Source organism: Megalobrama amblycephala, linkage group LG22 (assembly GCF_018812025.1).
Source record: "Megalobrama amblycephala isolate DHTTF-2021 linkage group LG22, ASM1881202v1, whole genome shotgun sequence".
NCBI lineage: Eukaryota > Metazoa > Chordata > Actinopteri > Cypriniformes > Xenocyprididae > Megalobrama > Megalobrama amblycephala.
Window position 1 is genome coordinate 17397622 of NC_063065.1, and position 18987 is coordinate 17416608.

The 18987-nt window shown below is 37.2% G+C and overlaps 1 protein-coding gene across 1 annotated transcript; it reads right to left on the minus strand.

Annotated features, from left to right (window-relative positions):
• Positions 1-61: 61 nt before the first annotated feature.
• Positions 62-17712, minus strand: cul1b (cullin 1b). Its single transcript, XM_048175199.1, has 22 exons — positions 17558-17712; positions 14772-15114; positions 10484-10661; positions 9787-9954; positions 8940-8990; positions 8748-8838; positions 8417-8580; positions 8075-8237; positions 7846-7976; positions 7347-7454; positions 7142-7248; positions 6733-6781; positions 5273-5404; positions 4003-4120; positions 3789-3865; positions 3534-3665; positions 3313-3405; positions 1701-1748; positions 1219-1301; positions 960-1065; positions 759-872; positions 62-674 (listed from the first exon to the last, which is right to left on the minus strand). The coding sequence occupies exons 2-22, from the start codon at positions 14909-14911 to the stop codon at positions 594-596; spliced, it is 2334 nt and encodes a 777-aa protein (XP_048031156.1). The 5' UTR covers positions 14912-15114; positions 17558-17712; the 3' UTR covers positions 62-593.
• Positions 17713-18987: the final 1275 nt, after the last annotated feature.

The following is an 18987-nucleotide window of genomic DNA, read 5'->3' on the forward strand; positions in this document are numbered from 1 at the left end:
CAAGTTAAAAATTCACTGGACCAAAGAATATAAGGGAGCAAGACCTAGCACTGAGAAAGCATAAAGAAAAATTAAGTTTATTTCATGACATTTATAAAATGAACTGCACTATACAAATGTTGTCATGGCTGGTAACAATGCAACTCTAACCAGCCAGTCAGACATGATTATAGTAGGAGTGCTGCTGTAAAGTATCCTCTTAGTAATAGATATCTGTCTGAAACCCATCTGTCAGTTTTCCAAAAGTCACTGTAATTACAATTAAATTAATCAGCTTCTTGTCTTTTCATAATGATAGGCAATAGCATGCAACCCTGACTCTGGGTCCCACTATGAGTATAGTTCAATGTCTGGTATTTACACATTAAAAAGTAAATGGCAATCCTGAGCAGCTTAAGGGCTTAAAGACAAAGACTGGCCGCTTTAGCAGTCTGGGTTTAAAGGGAAAAGTCCAGTGTCAAATTGTCCTACTTGGCAACAAGGACTTGAGATCTTGATACACGAATCCTCTTGTCTGTGCCCACTTTGTGTTGATATTCCTCAAAACATCAGATAAATATCTAAGGAAGGACATCAAACTTCTGAGGACATTTTTATGCCAAGTAACTGTAAGTGTCTTTTTCCCCATCCACACGTTCCAGGTATTCCTTCTCTATCAAAATGTCAATGCATTTCTGGAAAAAAAAAAACAATTTTTTTATATTTCTAATGAATGTTTCATAAGGAGTCAGAATTGCAGAGTGCTGCAGTCCTGTTACCTTTATGACGGGAACACGAGGTTTGAATCGTGAGGAAAGTTGGTTCAGCACTTCTGCCAAAAGCTGCTGGTGCTTCAAAACTTTCCTCATCTTCATGATTCTCACAATAGCTGCCTGCACACAAGAATACAAAAGAACATGAAGAATCAATATAATATTTGATTTGAACTTCAGTGGATTGTTATAGTTTATTTTTAATACCTGTATGAGGAGCTTCCTGTCTTCCTCAATGTTCTTATGTGTCGTCTCCTGCTCTTGTTTCTGCTCTGTCTTCATTGGCACATTGATATTCACCCGTAACTTCTTACTGTGCACACAGAGACAGGCAACAGTAGATATGCAGATGACAAATACACAACATAATATTTAAAAATATTATGTACTAAAACTGTAATAACATTTAAATGTCACTAAAGTTCAATTATTAGTGTATACTGTGCAGATCAAACGAAGCATTTACTTCTTATAGCCCAAGAAAAGTTTGATTATTGTATCAGGCTTGAAATCCATTTCATCTATGTTTGCATTCTCATCCTCCAAGACCTACAAAAAGAAAACAAAATATATTGAAAAAAAAAAGAAAAAAACCTGTAGGTCTGAAATCTTATTTAAATTTCATAATTGCATTTTAAATATATATTTACAACAAAACAGTAATATTTAATTAAAATATAGACATATAAACAGCACAGATAGTTCTGTAAGAATCCTGTAAGCCAGTGGTTCTCAACTGTTTTGGCTGTAGGACCCATGGTCACTAAGCTGTGACCCAAAATTTTAGGAATTTAAGTCAAGCATTAAACTGCATCTGACAGAAGAGTCAACAGCTTGCATGTCTTTCAAAATATCACAAAAAAATTGGAATTTTTGTTTTTTCTTTGACTACACACTCCACTTTTGGGTCGCGACCCACCAGTTGAGGAACACATTGTCAACACTTACCAGCAACTTTGATTTCAACAGGATTTGCAAGACCTGAACCAAAATATCCTGCGAAATGCAAACAAACAAACAAACTAAGATTACATTTTAAAAAATTCTATGCAAATGACACAGCTATGGCATATGACACAGCGCTGCCCACAAGGCTATTGCTCCTACATAACAGCTTATTTTTATCAGTTCTTTTGTCTTTGGGTCGATATATTTCAGAGAAATTTCTGCTTGTTCTAAATCAGATACAGATAAAGTAGCACAGTAAAGATTACATTTATATGAATGCATTAGTGAAATAGTGAAGTTGTGGGTTTTATATACTAAGAAATATATGCTAGAAATATATGCCGTTTCTAAGCTATTTTATTGATAAATCACAGAAGTGTTCACAATACTAATGTTTCTGTGTGCGAGCGATCTGCGCGTTACAATAAGCTGTTTAAAAAAATGCATTCGCCCGATCAATTTTGCGCATCCAGATGGTATAATCAAACATGTCTTGACATTTATTTGTCATTAACTGTTGGATAGACTTCAAAGATTTCTGTTCCTGTTGCGCCCTCTATAGGCCATGATCAGCGACTAGTCTACATCAAGCTTAAAGGGATAGTTCACCCAAAAATGGAAATGACCCCATAATTTACTCACCCTCAAGACATTCTAGGTGTATATGACTTTCTTCTTTCAGCCAAACACAATCAGAGTTACTTTAAAAATATCCTGGCTCATCCAAGCCTTATAATGGGAATGATTGGAGTATGAGATTTCATACTTCTGATTTCATCAGAAGACCAAAAAAGTCCATCCATAAATCATAAAACATACTCCAGGGGTTAATAAAAGCCTTCTGAAGCAAATCGATGCATTTGTGTAAGACAAATTTCCTTATTTAAAACTTTATTAAGTAAAATAACAAGCTTCCGGCGCGACAGCCATACGCATTTGACGTACGTCCAAAAAGTGTTAACTTCCACAATGTAGTATACAATGACATGACGTACTACTTGTTATAATGTAACGTAGTATGTCATGGCGTAGCATAGAACGTCATGTCATTGCGTACTACCTCACAGAAGTTAACGCTTTTTGGAAGCAAGTAAGATATTACTTACGCAAATGCATCGATTCACTTCAGAAGGCCTTTATTAACGCCCGGAGCCGCGTGGAGTACGTTTATGATGGATACACTTTTTTTTGGACTTCAAAAAAAATCATCCTCCATTCACTCCCATTATAAAGCTTGGATGAGCCAGGATACTATTGATATAACTGTGTGTTTGGCTGAAAGAAAAAAGGCATATACATCAAAGATGGCTTGAGGGTGAGTAAATTATGGGGCAATTTTCATTTTTGGGTGAATTATACTTTTAAAGCGGCATGGCAGAGCATTAAAGTCGACTAGTCTGTGCAACACCTAATTTAATTCAATATTTTTAAATAATTTAAACCAGTGGGACAGAACATTAATATAATCACTGACTGTTTCTGCTAGGTTTCTTTTTGTTCAAAGTGTGACTAAAACGTAATGGAAATCGATGTATATTTATTGATATACGTGTTCAGGAAGAATGCGACTGAGATTTGTTATAGAGATATAAAGCAATGGCACTGCACTCACTGTTTTGATCTGTGTGCTGTCGGCCAGTTGCTGGACGGTGTAGCTGTTCTCTGTGTTGAACTGGAGCAGGATGGCCATCTGGAAGGTGGAGGCCTACGGGGACACACCACATAAACACATGCTGACTCTTGTGCCAGCTGAGTCCTACAACCTTCTTAATGAGTCCTAGTACACGCTTTAAATTACCGCTGGCATGACACGGCCATGAAGAAGGCACAAACCTGCAGAGTGTATCTGTTCTTGAAGCAGTTAGTGACCAGCTCTCCTTTGGATAGATGGTAAAGCCATGTCAACTTCCGGCCGCTGTGTCTACTTCCATAAAAAGCTGTAAATCTTTGGTAACTCCGCTCCAACTGAGAAAAACAAAGCCGTTGAAAAACTGTCATCAACTGGAAGTGTAATCACACATTGTTCTCAGCTCGTGGAAGGGTGTGAAAGGCTTCGAAAATTACAGGTCAAGCGTCTGAGCGTCTCACCTCAGATGGTAAAGCGAATGTGCAAGACTGCTGGAACGGCCATGAGCCAGAGCTCAGAACCTGGATACTGAAATCCACTGCGAGACAGATGGAGCCGGAGTCTTTCATTTGCATTTTTATTCATCAGTAATAACATGCAGGTTATATTATAAAAACACTCCAAACACAAACAATCATGAGGAATCGATGTAAAGCCAGAGTGTTGACCACTTACAGTCCAAAGGCTCCGAGTTGGATAGGTGCTTTTTGAATTGCTCGTTCAAGTCTTTGCTGACACCGATGTCCTGGAACATACGCTGGAGTTTGGAGGTGTACTCGAAACCACATGCTTGCTGAGGGTGGGCAGAAAAAAAACTGCTCTCAAAAAAAAGTTCATTCTCACTTTGATGAACTTATATCGATTCATAAATCCCAAGAATCAATCTTTTAGTCTGTGCTGCTTTCAGTTGATGAATAAACAAAACTTTGTAGCACACCTCCCATCCAATAATCACAATAAACTTTGCACTTTGTTACTTTTGAAATGACCAAAGTCTCTATTATGAAATTCAATCAATAAATACCATTTTGGCACTCTTTAATGTGACGTCACAGATCGTTGTAGCGCCTCAGTTTAGGCAAAGCGGCAGCACAGAGTGCACTAATCTACTACTACTTACAGCACAAAATAAACATGAATGAACATTAGAAGGTTTGCTGAAATATACAGTACAACTTCCCGAAATCCGTATCATGTCTCATGTAATCGCTCAGTGCTTCAATGGCATAAAGACGTCAAATACAACAGCTTGTAAACAATGTGTTGCGTAATGTTACATTTACATCAAAGGCCATTTAATGTCCATAAACTCGACTTAAAAAGAGAGAGGAGCATTTTGCTAAATATATACACTATATTGCATATTTATTGTATTTTTACTTAACCGGTTCTTCAACATTTAATGTTTGTTTAAATAAATGATAAATAAAATTAAAACATAATTATGTCTTTAAAGGATTAGTTCATTTTCACATAAAATTCCTGATAATTTACTCACCCCCATGTCATCCAAGATGTTCATGTCTTTCTTTCTTTCTTCAGTCGAAAAAGACATGAACATCTTGGATGACATGGGGGTGAGTAAATTATCAGGAAAATTTTATTTGAAAGTGAACTAATCCTTTAAAAAGTGTCTTTCCTTATGAGTAATTTAAATGCAAGTAGCCTATACAAATCAGCTGATTATAACCTTTAATAATATAGTGATGTACCAACTGGGGTTCCCAGTATAGTTTACAGCATTTCTTTAGAGAGATTTTTTTCCTTAAGGAAATTTGCCATGTTCTATACCTGATGCATAGCCCAATTAATCGATACGGAATTGACATTAATCGAAATCTGAATTGAATCGAATCGCAAACTTGTGAATCGAAATCGAATCGTGAAATTTGTGTCAATACCCAGCCCTATAAGTGAGCCATCTTCACTAAACATGTGCACAGACCTTCAGTTTGGAGATCATACTGGCCTCTGCGTCGTCGCTGGCACTGTTCTGGTGCACCAGTCTTTTTGCCAGCATCTTGGCATAGAACTTCTGGAACACGTCTTTATCCTCAATATACTTGAAAACCACCATCTGATGATAAAGGATTTTGGAGAATCTTGTCAGTCACATGAATTGGCTTAAATTCAGTATTTTTTGCATACTACCATACAGTATGCATACTGTGCACAGTTTGCAAATTTGACGTCTACACAAAACACCTGGAAAGAATACGGCATGTGCCACAATGTACAGTTTACAACAAAGAGGATGCAATGTACTCTACTATTTCCAGTGTAATGAATGAAAGCATTAAATCAACCATTATCTCTCTCTCTTTTTTAAAAAAAGTTATATTTATGGGCTTTTTATGCCTTTATTCGGAGAGGACAGTATAGAGCAGACAGGAAAGCATAGGGTGGATAGAGGGGGACGGGATCGGCAAAGGACCTCGAGACGGGAATCGAACTCAGGTTGGCGTGTAAACGCATCTGTGCCATACGTCGGTACACTAACCACTAGGCTAACGGCGCCGACCATTATCTCTTTCTTGACTGATTACTTGATCAGACTGTACACAGTATATGCTGTGCCATATACAGCACTTTAGTGTTCCATTCTGAACAGTCTGTCGCAGATTAACTAGGTCACTATGATTTCTCTAATGCGGAAAAAAATGAATCATAGAATTCAGTCATAAAAATAGAATTTACTGTATATGGAATGTTATGGAATGTGGCAGGTTTTTAATTAATACATCAAAAGAAGGGCTGTACAATTTAATAAATTAGAATTTTTAGATGGACTGGTGTCTGATTATTAAATGCACAGCCATGTTCTGCATGTCTCAGAGTGAATGTGCAGCATAGTTGCACCTACTACACATACTCAAGAACGCATGATGCTCAGTGTTTTCAGCGTCTCACACACACACACACACACACACACTAAACATGAACTTCATCTCTAGAGCTGCTCTGAGCCAGCATTTCACAATTTAATTTTATAAAAACTATCATCAAATAATTCAGACAATCACTACAAACCACCAAAATAAAATTTTCGTATAACTTGAAGAAATTATGACAGAAATATATTTTTTATAATTATTTTTTGTAATTTATATAACACTAAGGAATGGTTTCATAGACAGGGCATAGATTAAGCCAGGATTAGGCCTTAGTTCAATTAGGACATTTAAATACATTTTATAAATGTGACTAATAAGAAAAAGACATTACTGACATATTTTAAGATATGTGCAAGTTGCTTTCAGTTAAAAAAGCTTAAACATGCATTTTAATCTGGGACTAGGCTTAAGCCTTGTCTGTGAAACCAGGTATTGATGTTTGCTTCAAGTGCAGATCCCTAATGCATCAAGAGACTAAACTTTCATGTCCGTGGAGGACAGGGAAACTCACCACTTGGTTGAGAGTATCTTCTAGCTCAGCCTCCTCTGGATTCTTTGAACTAAATGAAACACACACACACTCAGTTAAATCATCTGTGGTATGTACACACCTGCAACTGCAGAATCTTAAAAGCAAACAGCCTTTCCTAAACAGCATTAATATCAAATTTCATATTTTTAGTCCATGTACTAGAATATTTTTTTGGTGGAGTTCCACATATAGAACCTTGCTAATGTAGTTTTCTTTCTTGAGATATTTTGTCAATTCTAAAGAAGCAGTCTGTCAGAATACTGCATTCAAAGATTCAAGCCTCAAATCCAAAAACATAAACTGATGTGTTTGCAATAACGCAGTAGAGCAGATTTCATTGTCATTTCTGACTGACAAGTATGACATGAATGTGAATGAGAAAATTCACCTCTTCTTCAGTAAGGAGTCACAGTATCTGGCCAGAAGCTCAGGGGATTTGCTGGAGGACTGTGCCATCCTTGTTACTGCATTATTATTAATGAATCTTCCACAGGCCTGAAGAGCAGCACAGATCACAGAGTGAAACTCACACCAGCGCTATAAATAAACCAACTCAAAACCAACAAAACTGACCTTTAATATAGATCACAAACCTTATCAAGTGCCGCCACAAACCCAGCATCATTATTGAATGCAGACATGACGAGAGCATTGTATTTCTTGTGAACATCCAAGATTGTTTGCACGTATATTTTGGGATCCTGAAAAAACAAGTTCAAACTGTGATCAAATTAAGTTGTTACAGGAACAAAAAGGAACGGAGTTACTGGAAATCATGCACAAAGACCCTGGGGCTTACAAGCAAAGGCTGAATCACATCTCTGAAATACAAATACTTGTGTATTGTCAGATGAAGGAGAATTTGGGCAAAAGCCTAGTTAGACAAATAACTACTGTCATGGTAAGAATAGACCTCCTATGCATCAATACAATGAAGTGAGGCCCTGACTTCAGGGAACTCAGGTTCAGCTGTGGTTCCAATAGGTTTGGCACATTTTTTTCAGAAAAGTCAAATCAAACAAATTTTTTATTCCTCTCCATAGTTGGAGCTGAAGACTGAAAGTATTGTCCACACCATCACTGGTGACTTACATTGAGTGCTGAATCTCCACATTTCTCGATGGCTGCCAGTCCTTGATTATGAATGTGGGACTCCAAGAGTTTCTTGAGCTCGCCCAATCCGTCCGTGATCCGGGAAACAAGGTTGTACATCCGACCGAGATCTGCAATTATAAACAAAGTGTATTGAATGTCAAACTAAGTGTGTTATTTTAAATGTTTACTTCCTCCGAATGAAGGTGACATTGCAGCACTGGCTGACCTTCATTCTTATCAGCGTCTAGAAGGTTCTGGAACTCTGTGTGGAAGATCTCCAGGTGTTTCTCGATGAGGACCTGCTCACACTTGCGAGCCAGCTCGTCTTGTGTGCTCTCGTGGAGATACACCTGTACCCGCCGCTGCTCCTCCAGTAACCGTGCCTCTGCCTGCACACATAAACACACATGAGTTGTAACCCTGTTTTAAGTCTGAGTACTCATAACTACAGGAAACTTAGGCTTAAATATATAGTAAAACCAATTTCCCATAAAATCCACTGAAAGTAGCGTTATGATGTCCAATTTAAATCTGAACTCATTCACACATGATACCGTCACTAGTTTACCTTTTTCATGTACTCAGTAACAGGGTTTTGCTGGAGGAACTCTGTGCTTTCCCGTGTGTAGAAGCGCTCTGTGTCTGCCAAAAACTGCGTCTCAAAGTACTCCTTGTAAACTGATAATGTCGGCCCCTTCACAAATGCATCGTCCTCATTCAAACCCAACTCAACTGGAAAAGACAAACCAAATCACATCATGATGCTTCAAAGATCCAGACAGCACTGAATTTATTCCACTTATACGACTCGTGTGAGATTATAAAATATTTTTACAGAACATCTGGCTCAAGTTTTGTGTGAGACCAGCATAGGACAGATGTAGCGCAGCCACACTCACCATAGGACTGCACCACTCCACTGATGAGTCTGGTGTTAATAGTCTCACCATTTCTCTCCTTCTCAATGAGTTTTAACACAGCATTTGTCACCTATATAAAATAAAACACAGGGGTATATAAATATACATACAGTAGTCATTTAGACACACACATACAGACTATTAAATGAAGAATAAAAACAGATAACTCACCTGCTTGTTTAGAGGTCTAAATAAACACTCTCTCCATGTGACCAAAGCAAGCTGTGAAAGAGACACTTTATTTTATTACTGCAATGAGCCATGAGAAAACTGCTGCTTTAATAAAGTTGTCATTTTTATTACAACTGCACTTTAATAAAAGACTCTATATTCAATAAGTAATTTTGTTTGGTCTATTTTAGAGTTCAATTCTCACTTTTAACTAGTTGCTTATTAGCTTGTATATTGGTTATTTTTAGTACTTATAAAGCACATATAATGCCTTATATTCTAAATCCCTTAATCCTACCCAATACCTAAACTTAAAAGCTATAAAATGTACATTACTGTTAATAAGCAGTAAATTAAGAGTTTGAGGCAAAAGTTGTAGTTAATAGTGAATATGTGTTCCCCATTCTAAAGTGTTACCTTTTGTGTTTCTACTATTACTAATAATTAATAATAATAATATTATAAAAAGGTAATCAGTAAGGTAAGTTATGGCTACCCAAGTAATAAGTTTAAATCACTGGAATACAATCACAGTAAACCAAACATTTAGGTTTTCAAGACAGAAAAACATGCACATGATCAAGATTTAGTGCCAACAAGTCAAACCTATTAGTCAAGTGACACGTGAAGTTCTGACAAGTTAAAGTTCTGTAATCAAATCTCAAAGTGACGAGGCTAATGTTAATTAAAGATGCAGATGATGTGTGGTCACAGGTATGCATATATAGCTAAAATATAGCTAACTACGATATAGTGTAGTCATTATTCCAAGTCTTATGAACACAATGTGTGGAAATGTCAAACAGGAACCTATGAGTCAGGCAGAGGCGTGTGCTGTTTCTCTTACAGAGTAGATTTCATAAATTCCTTTCCGTCCCTCATCACACTCTCGGCGCACCCAGTGTCTGTTGAGGTAAGCACAGATCCCGTTTAACACTTTACTGGAGAAGCGATAGTCCTCCCACTGCTGCGTGTAGAACTTCAGAACGCTCTCATCCATCAGGTCCTCTCCATCCTGCCAGACACACACAGATGGAGGAGAGAAACAGGAGGAGAAGTCAGGAAGATGTTTGAAGGAGTTACAACAACTCACACTGCGATCCATTCTAGCGAGGCCAAAAAAAAAAAGGGCACCTCACTAAAATTTGAGATATTAAAAGACATATAAATAGATTAGAAGAATTTTTATTATTACATTTTTATTTATTGGCAGTGGTCAAGGTGAATATAAAATGTCATACTTTTTTTTTTTTAATATTCCAACATTCTTCAAGTAAAATTAGGCATAAAAACATTGCAATATAGGGTTTACTATTCTGTTTAATAATTTTGTAACAAGGCATACAAAGAGGAGTATAACAAGGCATATAAAGACAAGTATAGTTCATATTAGATAAGCCTTTGTGTTATCTGCTTTCAATAAAGATCAAAGTCAAACGTTTTTTTTTTATTTTTTAGAACTGACCTACAGTAATACGAACAATCACTTAATATGATCACTAGCATCAAGCATCCTGAACAATAAGCACACTCTAGGCTATTACCTTGAGAAGGTTTGTCAGGTAGCTCCTCAGAAACTCTTTCAGTCTTTTGTAGAGTTCTAGTCCTACAAATTGAGCCCCACCAGGTGTGGGAGTTTTCTTGGAGGGTTTGGAAGGGGGGATGCCAGCACCCCTGGCCTGGTTGGACTGATGCACGCTGGTACAGTAGTTATACACATGTCTGAATAGTAGGTTAAAGTCTTAAGATGAGGAATGAGGAAACGATGACAGACAGATCATAAAACAGATATTACAACAATCTTGAGATTGAGATGCCATTACATAATGATGATGCTTTCAATGTCAGCTTGCAAGTTGCTTTGTAGCTGTATCAGGGTACAAAAATGAACATACTGTGGATTAAAAGTGGGTGTGTAGGAGGATGTACTTTTGAGTGTTTCTCGAGCACGTCAGAATCTAATACGAAAAGCATGATCATAAACTGTACGTGGAATTTGGACAGTATAACTGTTTGCTTAGCATGGAATTCAGACGTAGTTCAAACCTATTTTCCAACAGTGAAAAAAACACTTATTCCATATTAATTTGTGGTGCCCACAATTCAGTTCTGACATTTAAAGAGGCCATATGATGCTTTTTAATGTTTTCCTTTAGTGTGTAATGTATCTGTTTGTGCATGTATAAGACAAAGCTCAGTCTCCCACAAAAGGAATTTATTCTATGTAACAGAGAACACTGCTCCAGATCTGTACAAAAGTCCAGATATTACTTCCACAAACATCTATTTCACAATTTTAAATATATTAGCATAACGCCCACCCAAAGGCATAGAAATGCAAAGAAAGAGGGCGAGGCCTCAGTGAATTGTAGTGTTGTCATGTCACGGAGACGCAGTGTGTTTTAAATGCGAAAGCAAAACCTTCTGAAAACAGACGAAATGAGAATTGAGGTGCTCCAATAATGTACAGTATGAGAAAAATAATGTTTTTTACATTAAAGCATGCTAACCTCTTCTAGTACACCCAATAAACAAAATAATGACCTTTTAAAATAGCATCATATGTCCTCTTTAAAATAATCTTGCATGAAATTACAAATGGGGAAACAAAGAACAAACCTTTTAAAGGAACTTGTACTATTTCTACGAAGCTTAAAACGGACAGTTTCAAATCCAAAGGTCGACTCTCAATATTAAACAATAATGAGACTGTACCTTCAACAGTCTCGGTGCTCAAGCTCTTGAGAAAACATCTGTTTTAATAGACTTTATTAGACATGCAAGAAACTGTCTAGAGAATCTTTTATGTATCTTGGACAGAAACAAGTTTACAATATTAAAAGTCCTCTACATGGGTGTGTATTTATGGCAAGCTGTTATGTCTCAGTGCAGTAGCTTAAAGGTCGTGACCACATAAACAGTGATTACCAGAAATATTTTTTTTGTGTGTGTACGTTTGTTTTTCAAGGTGCTAATTTTCACACCTTTAACACTAACTGTGAGCTCCTCTGAGTTACAATGGTAGTTCTCTGATGCTATGAACTACATGCTGAGACTCAGATTCTCAGCAGTGTTAAAGAAACCTGCAGAAAGTTTTTTGGGTGCACACAGGGCCACACGCAGACAAATAAAAACACATTACGGAAGATGTAGAGGAGAATGACAGCTGTGCAGATGAAACTCAGAGCAATTACGCCTCTTTGTCTGATGTGGCACTAGTGGGTGAAATGCAAAATTGCAAATTTGAAAGCAGACACAGGCCCTTCTAAGTTAATTTCCCAGAAACAAACTGCTTTGAAGAGCTCTAGAATGGAACACTCATTGGCAGTGAGACGCCCGACATTACAAAAAAGCCAAATAAAAGTAATAACACCATGTACTTTGATTTTGTGATTCACATTTTACTCAACAATATAATTTATAATTTCATGGTGTTATTAAAAATAAAAAATAAACATATGTATATATCATTAAAAAAAAACTTTTTAAAATCGTGATGATGCCAATTTGAAATAGTATTTTCCACTCAGAATGATTTCATGTTCTATAATATTAAAAAGGGGGCACCATAACGGACGATTCTAGGTCTATAGAGTGCCCCAGGGATGACGTGTTTTTGTAGGCCAACCCGGAAGTTAGCGGCGCACGGGTTCCCTCGGTTGAAAACCTATGCAATTTTCCCATAGAATTTTGGAAAATCGCAGAAAATAAGCTCTGTGTTTAACAAAGGGTTATGACACTTACACGTTTTGTCTATCAAGATAATCTTTACAAGTTAACACAACATTTATAGATTTTGAAGCCTAAATAAAGTCATCAGATATAAAAAGCTAACAGTAGGCTATAAACGGACTACAGCACACCATGGTCGCGGATCAACGTCGTCACCACCAAGCTTCCTCAAACTGTATTTAAAAAAACAACTTTATTTTTAAACATGCTCGCTGATTATGATCTGTGCTGTTATGAATACTTATCCACTTTTTCAAGAGAAATGCTGTCCAAATGTCCCGTTTTTAATGATGACGTCTAAAGTCCCCGCCAAAGGAAGTAGTCCCTTTTAGCAATTTGTTAGCAACCGCCGATTTTAAGACACAGTAAAAGTTTAAAAAAAAAACACAAGTGGGTTATAACTAGTGTGTTTTATGTCATAGATCAAAACGTGAAAGTATTTAGAGGCATTGTTAACCACAGACCTTATTTCGGGCGATTTAGCAAAAACCCATTCAAAAAACCCATAGACTTTATGGCGTTGGAACCGGAAGTCTTAAAATGCTAACTCGCTTCCAGGTTTTGCCTACAAAAATGCGTCATCCCTGAGGCACTCTATTGGAAAACTGACAGGGCAATTTGGTGCTCCAAAAAAACAAGTCTCTTGAATGAATGATTCAATGACAAAAACATTACTTGTCACCACCTGGTAGCGTAACGATGTAATCGATATGATCGTTATTTGAAGAATGTTGCTTTCAAAATTTGATTTTGCTTCCGTAGACATCAGTGTTTATATCCAAACTATAAAATAAAATAAGTACTCCTGTGATAATATAAATATTTTGAAACACAGAAATAATGATACTGTGTGGTTGAAAAGGCTGTTCGTGTAGCGGTTTCATACCTATACATGACAACTGCTCTCTCTGGCTCAACGGCAGTGCCAATGCAGATTTTAATGTTCTGGTGTGATTTTGACACAGCTGAATCATTGTCATTTAACAGTGAGATCACGTGTGCGTTTGAATCGAGATCGCAACCTTTTAACAATTAATTGTGCAGCTCTACTTGACTTTAAAGGTGCTCTATGTAAGTTTTTGACTGTACTAAAGCATAAAAATACCATAAAATATTTGCAGATATTTATTAAACATGCTGAGTTCACATACTAATTTCTCTGAAAGCCATTGTTACAGCCAGTTATTTTACTTTGAAATTTGCATTCGGAATGTCTGTTTTGGTCTGTTTAAGTCCGCACGTTGCCCATTTACCCAATAGTATTTTGCCACCCCAAGTTGCCAGTTGGCGGAAAACACGTGCAGCGAATTGCAGCCATGGAAGCCAGCGAACAAACTGGGTCAGAGATCGCAGATTCTACCCGACCTAAAAAGCCTCAGCATCTATCTAAAAATCTCTATGAATGGGAGCATATTAAAACGCGATATCAACTCTTTATAAATCAATAAACCAACTAATTATCTTACAGTGTGTAAGTCTCCTCGCCTTCCAATGTCAATTGAGCTCGCTCCTGTTGCGTGTCCTCAAACTGGCAACCCGCATGAGTGTAGAGTCTGAGGACGAGGGGGCGGGGCAAACGATATTTTGAATTTGAACTGCAGTACCCATTTCAACCACTAGCTGTCATTCTTACATAAAGCAACTTTAAGCGAAATCTGCACAGGGAACTCTTTTGGAACTCCTGATCTTACAGATTCCCACCGAAATTACTATTTCACCCACAAAATTTTGCCGAGCAACAGTAAATGTGACTGCACCTTAAGGGCCTGATAAACCTATAAATTCCACCTTCTGAACTTACCCAAAGAGTGAGAACATATAATTCTCCCTGATTCAGAGCAATACCAAACACTTCTTTCCAATCCAACCTTTAGCACACTCTCAAACCGTTCGCACATCAATGAAACAAGCAATGCAAAGTCTACTACAGCTACCCAAACCATTCAATGGGCTTGCCTCATGAACCGAGGTCTTATTCTCATTTCAATGCAAAATTCACACACACGGTACCACACCTAACAAGACAAAGACTTTCAGTGTGCTGGCCACAGCTGCTGCCCCCATTAATCCCTATTCATCCCGTGGTGCCTGGTAAGATACGTATAGAGTTCCATGTAGCGTGACTTAGCCATGCTCTGGCGTGTATAGACCTGCTGTATTCCTGCTCTCAGGTCATCCCAGATCTGGTCCAGCCCAATCTGTTTGAGCCCGTGGGTGTTCTGGCCCCTGTTGGATGACATTGTCTCTGTGCCGGTCTGCTCGTGTCAGATAAATCCTCTCTTCTCCCCGTTCTGCTCCAGAACACTGCTGCTTCACATGTAGTCCACCATGCTGGAGAGCATTCAGACAGGATCAGTTCAGGGATGAGTACCACTACACTTCACAGATGGTGCTGCAGGCTGGTCTAGGGTTACAGCAGCGTCCAAACACTTCCGTACAGTATCTGCGAGGGCAAACAAATCAGGTTTGAAATAAAATAACCACACTTAACATCATTTTAAAAAGGTAGAACATAAAAATGACCATAAAACAGGGAATAGTGTTTTAATGACAGATATAACAACGACAACAAGTACATACAGTATTAAACAGCACTTACAGGTGTTAATAATAAGGCAGAACTAGCAATTATTATATAGAACAAACAAAAGCAAGAGCCAAGATATATAAAGCTAACATATATAAAAAGAGAAAAAGCAAACCTAACAGGCGACTTATGGGAAACTAGCTATGTATCATAACGGAGCTCATGTGAAGTGACAAGCGTTGGTTATATTTAGCGGCATGTCTGACTGCTGTGTGTTGTGGTGCAGAGAATATGAATCTTGCCAGTCATTGTTTACATGTTGATGTTCAAAATGCCACATTTCAGAGGCAAGAGTGACCGAGGGTTGATGCATCAGAACATGTGACCAGTGGGATTGAGTTTAGCTGGGTTATTAATAGCATTTCCCACATCGTTCTTCCTAGGACTTCTTGTTTACAGACAGCTGTTCCTATAGCTAGCAGAACAGCTAATATATGCTTGAGACTAAGTTCACTAAAACCATCTCTAATTGACAAAATATATGTTGGGATTCAGATACATAAAGGCAAGTTTATACGTTAATGTGTGTTTTTTCTGCGTAACTTCTGTAAATCGAGAGAAGCAAAGTCCCACAACTGACCCAGCCTTGCTAAATCACTGACCCAGAGCATGAGAGGTTTTACAGCAGGGGAAATAAACAAGATGGAGTGGCGTCACACCGTTAGGATCAGCCCAGCTTATGGTGAGACATATAAGAGATACAGATGGTTGAAGAGGACAATGACTTTAAATGATCCCTCGCTCATTTAACACACATAAACGAACACAGCTTTACGATACATGCTGCGTATAAACTCTTCTTTCAGCCACTGTAAGTGCGTGGGATGGCTATTAATAGCAATAATGGTCATTCATTTACCATAATATTTCAGTACTTTTAAGGTACTGTATTAAACATAAAACTCAAGCGCTTTGCTTGATCATTGTGGGAAAACAGTTTGTGAACGTCAAACTGCTTGAGCCTGGTCACATTTAATCTTATTAGATCAGCCAAACCAAGGCTAGACTCTCTGACCCACATTCATCAGTGGGATATTTCCATAATATCAAACATGTGATCTGTAGGTTGTCAGAATTTCAACAATTACAGTCAAAGTAGGGCTCAGAAGTCCTTTATAGTAAGAAAATTACATTTTGCATTAAATGGATAATTCACACAAAAATGAACAATCGGCCATCAATTACTCACTAAACATGACACACAAAATGAGTTGTTTTGAAAAATTTGTTGTTACAGTTTTAATTACTATTAGCAACACATGTTGTTGTGTTCACAGAAGAAATTCATACAGGTTTGGAATGACATGAGAGTGAGTAGATGATGACAATTTCGATTTTTGGCTGACTATCTATTTAAATGTTCATCAAATGTGGGTTGGATCAGGTAAAGACTGATTCAAAACAAAAGTTACTGAAGCCAGGTGTCTAAAAAGGACAAAAAACACAACAAATAAGCTTGAACATGATTTTTAAAGTGCTTTATGTGCAACAATTATTTTTGTGGCGTACATAGGCAAATTGAGCAAAAAAAGCACAAATCTACATGACTGTCGTGACAGTTTAACCGCACTATGGTAAAACAATTAATCTAATACATCTAAGGATCTTTTTGGCATCTGAGGACTCCTTTGGCAATACAGCATGCCAATATTATCATGATTCATAAACCATCCTCTAGGACCCTTTTTTCTGAGGTTATAATTTCAAAGGAAACTAACCACACACTGGCATATGAGGTTTAGGAAACTCCAAAATAAAACCCTTTCTTGGTCACTTATGTCATTTTGTCCAAACAATGCTGTCTAGGTAGGCATCTGAATTCATGTGAATGTGTACAAATCACTGTTTTACTCTTCAAACGGCCTCAGCACTTGCTTTAGGTTCTCCATCACAGACATTACCAAGAAGAGCATGTTAACATCTTAAATATACAATGTCTTAATTTCATGTCTATTCTGAAAGCAGTGTTTTTTTTTTAAACAGCATCAATACATTAGCAATGCTAGGTAGCAGCTCGCTAGCTTCAGGTAACCTGGTAAACTGACGCTAAGGAGAAGTATTAAGACATATTAGAGCCAAATAAACGAATGACATTAAAATATAACCTAAAAATAAGGCAAACAACACTTGTTATTAACCTACTCTTGTACTAAGGCGAAGCTTTTGAGATATTGATGTAAAATGGCCACCTATGCATTAAGTCGTTTATAACACCACAAAAACGTTTGTCTTCCTTCTCTAGTTATATGTCCTGCCAAACCGGGGCAGCTGACATGTATATAAAGATATTTAGTCTTACCTGTACCCGTTTCTAACGTCGAGCTGGATGAGGTTGAGGCCCTATGCTGTGTCTGTGTATGACTGGAAATGATTGGGAATTCCGTATTAGAGCGAGTGAAGCGTCATACGCCACAGCTCAGAGAAATACAGCGACGCCTAGTGTTTGCTTAGAGATACAGCGACCCCCAGTGCTCACCTACTTGAGTACCCTAGCGTCTATATTCACACTAAATCAACCAAGAATGATCCACTACATTTTTCCTCATATATACAGTCAAATCAAACTATAGTTTAAAAAAAAAATGGTAATATAATATGACAAGATCTCAGAGTTAAACTGTGTCAGAAAAAAATAATCTTAATTATGTCAGATAACACTTAAGCAAAACATGTTCAGATCAAAGTGTCTGAATAATTTTTGGTTCCAATTTTTTGTAATCAGTTTTACTGGTAGTCCACTGTATGAAGTATTTTTGGGTATAATATGTCACAGTTTACTTTATTTTGCTATCCTCACTTACATAAATGAACTATAGTGTCCTGCACACACAAGTAAAAATATATCAAAAATATCTGAATAATTTTTGGTTTGACTATATATAGTCAAACCAAAATTTATTCAGATATTTTTGATATATTTTTATTCATGGGTGCAGGACAATACAGTTGTAAGAAAAAGTATGTGAACCACTTGCAGAATCCGTGAAAATGTGAAAAATTTTAACAATAAGAGAGATCATACAAAATGCATGTTATTTTTGTAGTACTGTCCTGAGTAAGATATTTTACATAAAAGATGTTTACATATAATCCATAAGAAGAAGAAAAAAAGCTGAATTTATTCAAATGGCCCCATTCAAAAGTATGTGAACCATTGATTCTTAATACTGTGTGTGATTACCTGGATGATCAATGATTGTTTTTTTGTTTTGTGATGGTTGTTCATGAGTCCCTTGTTTATTCTGAGCAGTTAAACTGCCCTATGTTTTCAGAAAAATCCTCCAGCTCCTGCAGTTCTTCAGTTTTTAAGCATTTTTTGCATATTTGAACCCTTTCCAGCAGTGACTGTGATTTTGAGATCCGCCTTCTCACACTAAGGGACTCAAACACAACTATTAAAAAAGGTTCAAACATTCACTGATGCTCCAGAAGAAAACACGATGCATTTGGAGGATGAAGATGTCCAGTTTTTTCTTATTTTATTGAAATATCATTGCTTTTCATTTAGTACTGCCCTCCAGAAGAAACAGAAGATACTTGCATGTTTCCCAGAAAAAATAAGTACAATTTACATTGATATTCAAATTCAAAAGTTTTCACCCCCCAACTCTTTTTGTTTAAGAGTTTGAACCTTTTTTAATAGTTGTGTTTGAGTCCCTCAATTGTCCTCAGTGTGATAAATGGATCTGAAAACCATACAGCCACTGCTGGAAAGGGTTCAAATATGCA